General features: G+C 36.2%; 1 protein-coding gene and 1 pseudogene across 1 annotated transcript; both read left to right on the top strand.

Moving 5' to 3' along the window:
* The first annotated feature begins 7370 nt into the window (after positions 1 to 7370).
* LOC107553464 (cyclic AMP-dependent transcription factor ATF-3-like) lies at positions 7371 to 10029 on the top strand. Its single transcript, XM_016235654.1, has 4 exons — positions 7371 to 7458; positions 8803 to 9053; positions 9286 to 9393; positions 9556 to 10029. The coding sequence occupies exons 2-4, from the start codon at positions 8811 to 8813 to the stop codon at positions 9811 to 9813; spliced, it is 609 nt and encodes a 202-aa protein (XP_016091140.1). The 5' UTR covers positions 7371 to 7458; positions 8803 to 8810; the 3' UTR covers positions 9814 to 10029.
* A 37-nt stretch (positions 10030 to 10066) lies between these two features.
* LOC107553465 (cyclic AMP-dependent transcription factor ATF-3 pseudogene) lies at positions 10067 to 11130 on the top strand (annotated as a pseudogene).
* Positions 11131 to 13186: the final 2056 nt, after the last annotated feature.

The raw sequence follows: 13186 nt of genomic DNA, 5'->3' as shown, positions 1-13186 counted from the left end.
CATTATCTCTGTTTGCAAATGATAGCCTACAGTGCAGGTTTATGGTTCATTTCTGGGCTACAACTTATTATTCTTGTCGTGTGAACAAAATACTCAAATATTTGTATAACATGGCCAAATGCTTTATAACAGTGCAAGACAAAGAATATAACCAAATATTTAAGAATGAGGTCAGGATTTGAAACCTGTTGGTGTGGTGCAGAAATAACACACATCACCTTTAAATAATCATGTTATGAATGTAGAAATCACAATTTAGTATGCAATGTGTATATTGTTAATGAAGAATATTGACTGTCAAAACATATGATTCGTTTAACTGGTTTATAACTGGTTTTTATTCTTTTAGAAGCCACAGACCCCTAAATATGATCATCCTTGTGCATCCATGTAAAATTATTATTTGGAAAACATTTAGTTCATTCATTATTCATTATAGCACTGTACAGTTAGATGCATTGTTTGTTATATCTATTTATTTATTTGAATCGAATTTGTATTTCTTTCTTATTTTTATAATTCAATTAATCCCTTGCGGCCCCGAGTGTCTCTGGGCCCCACTTTGAAAACCCCCGGGGGTTTATAAGATGACAGTCTTCTGCAACATTTAATTTCCCATAAGTCCTCAGAGAAGCGTGAGTTTGATAAAATGGATAAAACATAATTTACACATCCGTGTGCTCTTTATTTTGGTTTAGTGCTAAGAAAACCTTCATTTGTTTGCCAGTGAATGAAGGAAGAAAGAAATATGAAATTAACCAATCATTTTGTCCAAATAAACTTGAACTTTAATGCAGCAACAATCGCTTTTGGTCATGTGATCGCAACATGTAAAATAAATGAGCTTTTAATTAGCTGCACACATGTATAGAGTCTTCATTTCATGTGAGTGTGCATGATATTAAACATATTTTTAAACATAAAACTCCCTTTAATAATTGCAGCATCTCAACACTGCATTAGACATAGACAATGCATAAAAAACACTACACTCTTTAAAATAAAGGTTCCAAAAGGGGGGTTTCACAGCAATTCCATAGAAGAACCAGTTTTGGTTCCCCAAAGAACCTTTCGGTGAACAGTTCTTAAAATAACCATTTTTTTCTTAGCGTGAATCTAAAGAATCTTTTGTGGAATGAAAAGGTTCCATGGATGGTAAAAGTTATTTGTGGATCCATTGATGCCAATAAAGAACCTTTATTTTTAAGAGTGTATATAAATATATATATTTTTAAATCTATAAAAGTGAATTTGTCTTTTAGATAACAACCAGGAAAAACTGGCAGAGGGCATTTTTGTTTTGCTGTTGTTCTTTGAGATTATGACTCATCTGCCTCTACCTGCATTTCCAGAGTCCTGTTACTCTCTGACTCATCATGATGTCAGACTGCACACACTCAACTCATTATCACTTGAGCTTGTGCAAGTTAATATTCTACCAAATTGTGATTTAGGACATATATGCAGGCTTGAAAATAATACATGCTGAAAAATGGTCTACTGTATTGTGCTCTGAAATGTAAGCATTTTTAGAAACAATCTTTTATATCATTTTACCAGCACTGAATATCTTGTAAAAGTTAGTGTGTGTATATGCACTTACCTTGATTCAGATATAAACAGACTAATATCACAGGTAAGGCAAAACACAGGGATTTGGCTTCAGTCCAGCACAGCGTTGCTGGTTGTGAACATGCCCTCTGACCATGTTCTTCTCCTCTGCTCTGATTGGCTGATCTCAAGGGATTATCATTAACTATTAATCCTATGCTGCAATGATGCATACTGTAGTCATACCACAGAGCGGTCAGATGATGTCATCTCATCTTAGCAAGCTGATTGGCCGAAACCTCTCGTGCAGCTCTGTGCTCACCGTATCAATTTTATATCACTCACAGCTAGATCCTTTACAGGCAGTCATGTGACTTTTTAAATATGACGTGGCTCTTAAAGACTAAGTGTGGCAGTTTTTATAGGAGGCCTGTGTTGCTTCAATTCCCTGCTTGAAATCAAAAACCAGAAATTAGAGCGTTACGTTCTACATGCCAGGAAGAAAATTGCAAGAAAAATTTACAGCAAATTGGTGAGGAAGTGAGGAATGGGAAATTAATGATGAAAATGAGGTCTGCCTGAGGTACTGCTCGGATGCTCACTGGATGTGGAATGAGAAAAAAAAAATCATAAAAACTTCCTTAGTCACAGAACAAGCAGCAATTTACTTTCACATCCCCAGGAAGCAGATAGTACAGAACGTAGTTTACGTTACCATACATAGAAGTTTCATTCTAAATGGAATACAAAAACCGAAGACAGGAAAATCAGTGCCTCCGAAAAGAGGAATTCCTCGCTAAATGGGTTTCATTACATGTACTACGTTCCGAGCGTGATTCAATTTGGTTTCCTTATGAATTACGTAAGGCATTTATTCTTTAGTGGGGAATGACCTTTAGGTATTTACTCCCACCCTACTTGCTGTTTGCACATAGGACCGAAATAACAAAACGCAGCACAGAGGCCTGCTGGAGAGAGAAATGAGGTCACGGCCTGTGACGGGGTTGGGAATCCTGGCTTTCCCTACTTCAACTGTCTGCAACGAAAGTCCTTTGGGCGGGAGTCCGTCACTATGGACGCAGCCGGTGTAAACATGTACACAGTGCTGTGGTGAGTGTACCAGGGTGAGGGCAGTGTGAAGGTAACACTGAGTTAACTGGGACTTTATAAATAACTATGAGGCCTACAGCTGTCTATCTCACATATGTAAGAGTGAAGCTATATAAACTATTATTTAGAGAAAGCAGTGTCAACATTTATACTGAGCAAGTGATGCTATACATATTTGGGCCCCATTGCTGCCGAGTCATTTAAAGGGGTCATATGATGCTTTTTTAAAGATCATTATTTTGTGTATTTGGTGTAACAAAAAAATACGTATATTATATTATATTAAGTTCAAGAAGCTTGTGTACGTTCCGTATCCACTGACAAGGCTGGTTGGAAAATATTAATCTCAACCCATACAAAACGCTTACTAAATATAGAAATAAAAAAGAATAAACCACATGTCGTCAGACTTGAAATGTAGGTTATTATTTAGTCATTTTGAGGTCTATGCTGTAGAAGCCCTTAAACCACCTGGAGTGACTTGTTTTGCTTCAATACCCAGATTTTACTTTGGACACCATGTGACAACCTGACATATGATAAAAATGGTTTATCGTATACAACTTAACAAAATCAGACTTTTTTCTATTTTTTATAAATGAACCTGAACTGCGTACAGCCCAAACAATATGCAAATTATTAACTAATAATTTGTAAATACTTTAAACAACAACAAAAGTGTGACACAGAAGCAAATATTATATTAGTACAAGCCATTTTTCTACATCAGACTCGTGACCCATTTATGGGTCTTGATAAATACCATAAATACTACTACTTTTGTGTGTAAATGTTAGTTTAGGAATGCGTTTGATGATCACCACTACACCTTGCCACATTATAACAAAAAATTACTGCAAACAAATGATTTCATTTTAGTTTCAGTGTTGTCTAGAAAATAATTGTAATACTTTCGATATGGATGTTTATATTTTTGGTATTATATTATTCTGACTGCAGTCGGTTGATGTATAAATCTAAAGGGTGGGGCATAGTTGCATACAAATACACAAAATATAATCCTATAGCCTATATAAAGGTATCGACTGTGTTCCTAGTGTGCTACATGGTATACTAACAGATGCTGTACTCCATCATTAGATTTGTAGATGTAATGGCATCTATAGAGAAACCATCAGGCGTTTTCGATGACTAACGTTTGACTGGAATGCCATGTGTCAGACCGAAAGTGCACATCAAAATATCGATGCCGATTGCTTTCATTATTCCAGCAATATACGTTTCGTTTCACACTCGTGATGTTTTGGGAAAAGGGTGATTTGACTTCTCACCTCCAAGCCTAGAAAACAAGGGACAGTCTCAGGATTACTGTAGTCTCAAGTTCCCGGAAGGATGACGCATTCTCCCCTGGCGAGAATACTCAAGTGCTTGTCTTAAAGAAACAATGCGCAGTCTGTGCTTCTTATGAAAGTGCTTTGTGCGCTGTTTAACCTGAGCCTGCGAGACAAAGGCCATATCATTCGGAGTTAAAAAAAAAATAATAATACAAATAAGAAGAAAATGCAATAAAGGGAAATTAAATTATTAAAAGAATCTGCTTACATTTTGAACTATAGAAACTATGTTCTTGTTTGAACTTAGTAAAACCACAAGCCTTGGTTTTTCATAATGAGCACATAAAGTTAAATGGAATTGGAAAGAGAATAAAATAAGAAAAGGAAGAATAAAAATATCAGTCTTTTCGATCTTTTGCTTTATTTTATTGATTTCTAAATGTGTCTTTTTGTGCTTCAGAAAATAGTATACATGGCATAGACATAATTAGGACATATTTGATATACTTTTCATTATAATGATGATGCTGGTTGTGAGGATTTAGATAGTGTATGTATGGTACAAACAAAAGTGAAAGATAAACGCTTTGTACAAAATACAAATATTTTTCTAAATTAAAAGTCTTTTTGAGACCACACTGTATCTTCATTTTCATATCTTCATATATTTTATCGGCAGATATCAATTTAGGAAAAAGCAACAAATTCACTTCATAATATAATTTTTTTTAATGCATCTCTTTGAGTTTTAGGAAAAAGCAAACAAGGAAAAATAAACCACAAAGGGCAAAATCAGAAACCACATGAAATGCTATTTTAAAAAAACTGAATCTAATTCTCTCATATAAAAACTTACACTAATAGTTATTTCCATATATATCGGTAGATGTCAAAACAACAACAGCAAATTCACTTTACAATAGTTCATATTCAAGTATTTTCTATAAGTCAAATGGAACTTATTCAAAACTCAGATTCATTAATTCTGAGACATTTGTTTTTAAGCCCGACAGCCATCATGTCTATTGGGGAAAATAAATAATGCCATGTTTAGTCTTTGTGTCATGTTTAGACATGGCTCCTTAGTAACACTATTGTGTGTACAAGCATAATTGTTTGTAATAAGGGAGTGTTTTAGTAGTGATTGCACCAGGACTGGTGAAGAGAGATTACTGGAAATTTCCAGAGCCCAGAGGTATGAGCTTGTACCGGGGTGTGTAATGACCCATCTAGAGCAAGAGAGCTGTGCTTCACATCCAGTAGAGGAATGCAGACACTGCCGACTGCCCACTCCCTGAAATCACTTCAAAATCATTCCACTGAACATCTATCCACCACAAATCAAAGTAAACAAACAAAAACCTATCAGCTCTAACATTTGCGTCATCACCTTTTTCTTTATCTGATTATTTCGTAGATTTATATGGCAAATTATTTGTTGATTATTTGTGTGTGTATACTTATTTATGCTATATTGTGGGGACCAAATGTCTCCACAAGGATAGTAAAACCTGAAATTGTGCCTGTGGTTCCCACGTGGGAAAGAAATATAGTAAATGATGTATATCTGAAAGTGTAACAATGCAAACAGGTTTTCTGTAAGGGGTAGGTTTAGGGTTGGGTTAGGGGATACTGTTGGGTCAGTATAAAAGTAATACAAGTCTATGGAAAGTCCCCACAATTCACAGAAACAAACATGACTGTGTGTGTGTGTGTGTGTGTGTGTGTGTACTGGTTTATATATCCTGGTGGGGACTTAAACTTGACTACACACAGACTCATGGGGACTCGTGTCACGGCGGGGACCTAAATTGTGGTCCCCACGGGTACAAAAGCTTATAAATCATACAGATTGAAGTTTTTGAAAATTTAAAAATGCAGAAAGTCTCCTGTAAGGGGTAGGTTTAGGGGTAGGGTTGGTGTAGGACAATAGAATATACGGTCTGTACAGTAGAAAAAACATTACACCTATGGAGAGTCCCCACAAGGATAGCTGACCAGACATGCGTGTGTTCCTTTTTTTTTGGTACTTTATTTTAATATTACAAAGATAAAGAAATAATCCTGTCTGCTCTAAAACACCTCCGTCTGTTTTAACAATGGAAATTAAATGCAACATTAATGGAAACACAACTACTCTTCACAGCTACTAAAAAAAACAACTACTCATATCCACTAGCTTAACACTGATTTCACCCCACAGATAAACTAGGATTTCAGAAAAGGTTAAAAATAGGCAAATACAAATTATAACAGAATAAAGCCATGTCTAAACTTGCATGCAGCAATATTTACTAGAATTATATTTACAACCTTAAATTATATTTTTTTGAACACACAGGAAAATTTCAACTCACTAAAATTAAAAACATGCGCTCTGTAAAAGTGGTGCCAAAGTTACACTGATACACTCTAAAAAATGCTGGGTTAAATACAACCCAGTGCTGAGTAAAATAGGGACAAACCCAGCAATTGGGTTGTTTTGACCCAGAGGTTGGGTTAAATGTTTAACCCAACCTTCTGGGTAGTAACCCAACCGCTGGGTCAAAACAATGTATTTAACCCAGCATTTTTTAGAGTGTAACTTCAATCTTTGAATTTAATTACTGACAAAGAAAATCAAATCAACCTCTGAAAACCTGAGTGTAAATCATAGAAATTACTGGGACAAGTTAAACGGCTGGACATTAAGATGTTAAATGGTGAGAACATTTTTGGTGGATGTGCAAAACCAAATGATCACACTCTAAAAAACGCTGGGTTAAATACAACCCAGTGCTGGGTGAAATATGGACAAACCCAGCAACTGGGCTGTTTTGACCCAGCAGTTGGGTTAACCTTCTGTGTAGTAACCCAACCATTGAGTCAAAACAACCCAATAGCTGGCCATTTTCCCCCCAGCGCTGGGTTGTATTTAACCCAGCATTCATGAACTTTAAAAGACTAAACAGACTAAATAAAAGACTGCAACACACTGACCTTGGGATCTTCTCTCCATCCTCATACAATTCTCCATTAACAGACAAAATATGAGTGCGTTTAACAGAGTGAGAGTGATTTTCTGTTCTCATTCTGACCAACTAGCCAGTCAATCTCTCCTCTCCCATGTCTTTTTCCCCCCACAACTATTCAGTACGTTACACTAGAGCATACCAGAGATCCCATGTCATTACACGGGTATGTATTTATTTGCTCATTAGGTTAACATGTCAGGCTACGACTTCGAATCCTCCACAGTGCGGAGAGGGCGGGGTCTGAGCTTGCCCAGTTATGGTGCGCACAGAGGCTTGCCTGATTGCATCATCGCAAAGACAGCCTTCTTGATACTATAAATAGGGTGACGTCACTTGCCCCGCCCCCCCGCGTAGTAGCTAGTTCACGTCCTCCATAAAAAGAGGTGATGCAACGAGCCGGCGACAACTGTAACTTTACCAGCTGAGCGCGAGAACACTCCAGTCGGAGGAGAGCATCACAACACGCGCGTTTATTCAGTCAAAACAAGGTGAGTGACAACATTGTTCACTTGTTATTTATGGGTTTCTAGAACACACTGGAAAATGTCTACGCTGTGTTCTAATAAATAAACTCAGCCAGTGACTGATTTCGATACAATTGTGTTTTGGGTCAAGCGATTGTACTTATTATAGCTCCATTTTATATTGTTGTTGTTGTTGTTTATATTTATATCGTTTTTTTGTATTTAATTGTTCTCTTATCATAGTCTAAGTCCTCTAGAATAGTTACAAAACGTGCGGAACTGGGTTGAAATATTTGGATAACTGATATGCATGTGGTTCTGTTGGCGTATCGTTATAGCCGACTGTAAAAAAAAATATTTACTCGCATAGAGATTTCATGGTAACCGGATTAGAGTTTATTAAACCGTTAAAGATGATTTTACCGGATTATACTGATAAAGATTGTAGACCTGCAATGCATACAAGTAGAACATGTAATTTGGTTGTTGAATGTAATCGCATAACTTTTAAATAAATGACTAAAATGTGTCTGATATATTCTATATAAGATTAGTTATGTGACTTCAATGCATATGCTATATATATGTATATGACAACTGTTGCCAGAACCTACACAATACTCTAAAATAACATATTGTGATGATGCTAAAACATTATGTGATGGGCTAGCACAGTGTACGTGGCATTACGTTGTATTATTTTAATATACTAACTTATTTGAGCTATTAAAATCTGAAATATAAAATCATTGCAAAATGTAGGCATGTGGTAAAATTGAAGGCTAAATGAGTTTAAACGTTAAGCTTAAGAAAATAACTTTCTAGCACCGGTTTATAAATAATAACAGTATAAAGATAGTTTTATATATATACGTAAAACACCATAAGGGTAACAATACACAACAACATTTAAAATAATACTATCATTATTTAATTTACTAAACAAAATAAGATTTGGAAATACTCCTTGCGCGCTAAATCATAAGGGGATTTATTGTATTATTAATATAAACATTTTAGCAGTATATTTATTGCCTTGTTAAATATGATGTTTTCTCCATAAATTGTGAATAAAAATCATCATAAATATATGCATATATTGAATAGAATTATATATGGTCATGCTTTTTATTTCTGAAATACTACTTTACATTAATTGTTCAATTACATGTATTGTTTTTAATGATTATTTTCAGATTTAAAATAGTTTTTCACTGTCGCATTTTTACATTTTTATTACATGACTAACTATCTACAGTTAACTCCGCAGTCTAGTCATTTTTAGAGAATGAACTGACTACAGAAAGTTTACTATGATCCAGTTTCCGTATTAAGACCATGATTTAACTCTTGCTTCAAATGTTTTAGATTTCGGAATGATGCTTCAGCATCCTGGTTTGGGTCCCTTGGAGATCAGTGCGTCTGCTTTGGTACCCTGCCTCTCCCCGCCCGGCTCACTCACGCTGGACGACTTCACAAACTTCACTCCATTAGTGAAAGAGGAGCTGCGCTACGCCATCCAGAACAAACGCCTGTCCAACGGCATGAGCACCCTGACCACTGACAGAGCGTGTATGAACACCGAATGCCCCACTGAACTTCCTGTGATGAAGCGGGAGGTGAGAACCACTCATTTACAGTTAGAACATTGAATCAAATGTGATTTCTTGTATTTCACATTAGTTATATTGACTAACACGCATGCAGAAAAGCCATGCTTGCACAATTCACTTGTTCATCCACTTGTGGACCTAATTCAGAATCATTAGACGGTTTCAGCTTTCATGAAATCAATATTTATTACGCAATGTAGGTATATCTGAACACATCTGATAAATATTGTCATTTCAGGTCACTCCAGAGGAGGGTGAAAGGAGAAAAAGAAGGAGGGAAAGAAACAAAATTGCAGCAGCAAAATGCAGAAACAAGAAAAAAGAGAAAACAGACCATTTACAAAAGGTAATTATATTTATTATATTATGCAAGTTTAATTTAAAACATTTTTTATATATTTATATATATTTTTAATTTTGAATATGGTATTAAAAAAGTTTTATTTATATTAAATATTTGAATTTTACACTCGTATGTAGTCTATAAATGGCTTTCCTTTTAATTCAGGAGTCAGAGAAGTTGGAGTCCATCAATGCCGAGTTGAAATCCCAGATTGAGGAGCTGAAGAACCAAAAGCAGCAGCTAGTTTACATGCTTAACCTGCATAGGCCCACCTGTATCGTCCGAGCTCAGAACGGCCAGACCCCTGAAGACGAGAGGATGCTCTTCATCCAGCAAATCAAAGAGACCACCCTGCAAGGTCTGAATCTTACCACAAGTGGACCAACGCACACCTCAATACCAACTAGCTGTGGCCATCTCTAAATCACAAACTGTACAGGCAAGAAGCTAATGGTTTGGCAGTCCTTGCCAAGGAACGCTGGAAGGTTCACCCACGTTATAAAGGACTAAACACGGGTGCCTGCCATGATGCCAGTCAAGGTCGGTCTGATGTACACTGAAAGAGACTGTTAAAGCACTAAAGTGTTGAAGGGCGTTTGATGCGTCACATTTTATTTAAATGTGTTCATAATTGTATGTATGTTTAACATGATATGGTATTAAAAAAGTTTTATTTATATTAAATATTTGAATTTTACACTCGTATGTAGTCTATAAATGGCTTTCCTTTTAATTCAGGAGTCAGAGAAGTTGGAGTCCATCAATGCCGAGTTGAAATCCCAGATTGAGGAGCTGAAGAACCAAAAGCAGCAGCTAGTTTACATGCTTAACCTGCATAGGCCCACCTGTATCGTCCGAGCTCAGAACGGCCAGACCCCTGAAGACGAGAGGATGCTCTTCATCCAGCAAATCAAAGAGACCACCCTGCAAGGTCTGAATCTTACCACAAGTGGACCAACGCACACCTCAATACCAACTAGCTGTGGCCATCTCTAAATCACAAACTGTACAGGCAAGAAGCTAATGGTTTGGCAGTCCTTGCCAAGGAACGCTGGAAGGTTCACCCACGTTATAAAGGACTAAACACGGGTGCCTGCCATGATGCCAGTCAAGGTCGGTCTGATGTACACTGAAAGAGACTGTTAAAGCACTAAAGTGTTGAAGGGCGTTTGATGCGTCACATTTTATTTAAATGTGTTCATAATTGTATGTATGTTTAACATGATATGCTTTTTGTATGCACCAAAGCCTGATGTCATGTTGATGCTAGAACAACATGATTTCATTTATTTATCAGCTTGTTGGTTAAATGAAACCCTGTCGGTGTGTTTGACCGCAAGTACTATTCTAGTGAGAGGAAACAAATGTAGTAATTTGCGTGTAACTTTTTTTCATTTAATGGCATACAGGGTGATGAAGTTGTTTAGTTACTTATTTATCTCTGGCCTCTGCCTTGTTAAGTGTCCACATAACATGCCACATGAAGTATTTCAAGCTGCTACTAATCTCTCAGGACTTGGTCTATATATATATTACAGGAAGCTCACATTAAATAAACAGATAAAATAACAGGGAAGTCGACACGGAGTGGACTTTGAGACGATGAGGTGTCCCGCACCCTACTTACAAGGAAGTTTCTACTCTTCTTCACCGAAAGCCTGTCTGCTATCACCTCAACCGTATGACTTTGTTGTTGTTCCAATACTGTGATCAGGAAGGTCTGCGTTTGCTAGCCTACTGGGGAGAGAAAAAAAGTGTTTTTGTGCTGTTTGCAAGGACATACTTATTTTTTGACGTTGCATTTTTCATATACTGTAGCTGTGTGTTGTTATTGTCTGGATGCACAAACCTCTACACTTCCAGCTAACAAGAAATGTTCTCAAAACTTTAGCTAATGTTCTGGAAATGTTAAGAGCAAATGTCCAGTAACATTACTAGAATGGAAATGTATTTGGTGTTAGCACCATCATGTAATGTATTTTTTATTTTATTTTTTTCAAAAAAATTTTAGTTGCATTTTGTTACTGCGTACTACTTGTTTCAGAACATTCAGAGATCATTCAAACGTAATGTTCCAGGAATGTTAGCAAATGGTTTAGATGGAGCATGATTTGCCTTAATGTTTTCTCTAACATTTGCATATTTGTTTTTAGTTTATTCAGAAATAACATAGAGAATTTTAGCCAAATGTTCTTAGAACATATTTTTGTTGGCTGGGCTTGTCCTAAAGAAAAAAAAAACTTGAAGTAAAGCTCTTATTAATTGTCTGACTATGTTCTTAGATCACGTGTCAAGCAGTTTTAGTGTCACACCATGTTGTTAGTGAAGAAACACACACCACAAGACATCTGATCAGGCCCTGTGACTGCATTTCTTAATATTACAGAAAGGTGTACTAAAGTATAAAAATCACTCATTTCTGCTAAACCGAGGAAAACCCCTGATCTTTTCACAAACTTCTCCCTTATGTTTTTGAGCATAGTTTAAATGTATGTTCTGTCATGTACTGAAAGGTTAAGTGACGCAGGCGTCAGGTAGCTTTTTCCTTTTTTTTTTATTTATTATTTTTTTTTTTTCTTTGTTCAAGCTATGCTTTCTATTTGTGGTTAAACCAGAATTCATCAATCACGTCATTGGTGTCCATGTCAAAGTGTGCAGGTGCAATTGCTACCAAAAGTCATGATTGAGAAGATAATGGCCTGCAACATTCAATGTCATATTTGTTGTTTGTTTTTGATACTTTATTAATAAAAAAGCTATACCACTTGTGATGGAGTCATTCTGTGCTGGATTTATTCAAGTCAGATGTGATTAAATGCAACTGAATCAAGCTGATTACCTCAGATGAGGCAACACCAAAACATTGTTACTTTTTAAAGTGTACTTGACGTGCTCAAAAACCAGCACCATTTATGGTTGTGCTGAGAAATTTGCGGTAGGGCAAGTCTGCACATGAATAACCTGAGAGACGTGCAGATTGTAACCCTGAGGCTGATCGAGTTCATCCTGCCAGAGAGCAATGATTCAGCATTTTCTGCTGATTTGAATGATTATTTTGAAGGTGGGTGGATTTCGTACAAGGGAAACTTGTGTAATTATTATGTTTTGGAACGGATTAAACGTGGGAATTGCATGAGAAGATCATAATCTTAAAAGCCTCCTGAAATTCCTCGGAAAGAACAAAGCTGCTAAAGAACCTTAGTGGTGGCGGTACCTGAGTTTTGGTAACTCCCCTTTATTTATTTTTTTCACGACTAAAAACGTCATGTTCAATTATTTCCTCTCAAAGTTCTCATGAATGTTAAAATGGTACTTCTAGTTTCTGTACAACCATACTTATAGTTTTGAATATTTCAACTATGAAATAGTTTTAAAAAGCAAACCAGTGAATTTGGTAGCAATTATTCAGAATTGTAAATATTTCCCTCCTTTTTTTTTTTCAGAGGTGCATTGAATCTTAAATCTTATAGGCATAGACCAGGGGTGGCGAACGTCGGTCCTGGAGAGCCGCAGCCCTCATTTAGCCATTACTATTATAATACACTATTAGGGGTTTATTATAATGACAAAAAACTTAAGCATGGGATTTTTTTTAAATCCAAAATATGATGATATACAGTGCTACTTGAAAGTTTGAGAACCCTTTAGAATTTTCTATATTTCTGCATAAATATGACCCAAAACATAATTAGATTTTCACACAAATCCTGAAAGTAGACAAAGAGAATCCAATCAAACAAATGAGACAAAAATATATACTTTGTCATTTATTTATTGAGAAAAATGATCCGGTGTT

Source organism: Sinocyclocheilus grahami, unplaced genomic scaffold (genome assembly GCF_001515645.1).
Source record: "Sinocyclocheilus grahami isolate Dianchi unplaced genomic scaffold, SAMN03320097.WGS_v1.1 scaffold473.1, whole genome shotgun sequence".
In the NCBI taxonomy this organism is placed as follows: Eukaryota; Metazoa; Chordata; class Actinopteri; order Cypriniformes; family Cyprinidae; genus Sinocyclocheilus; species Sinocyclocheilus grahami.
This window is presented reverse-complemented; position numbering and strand designations above follow the sequence as displayed.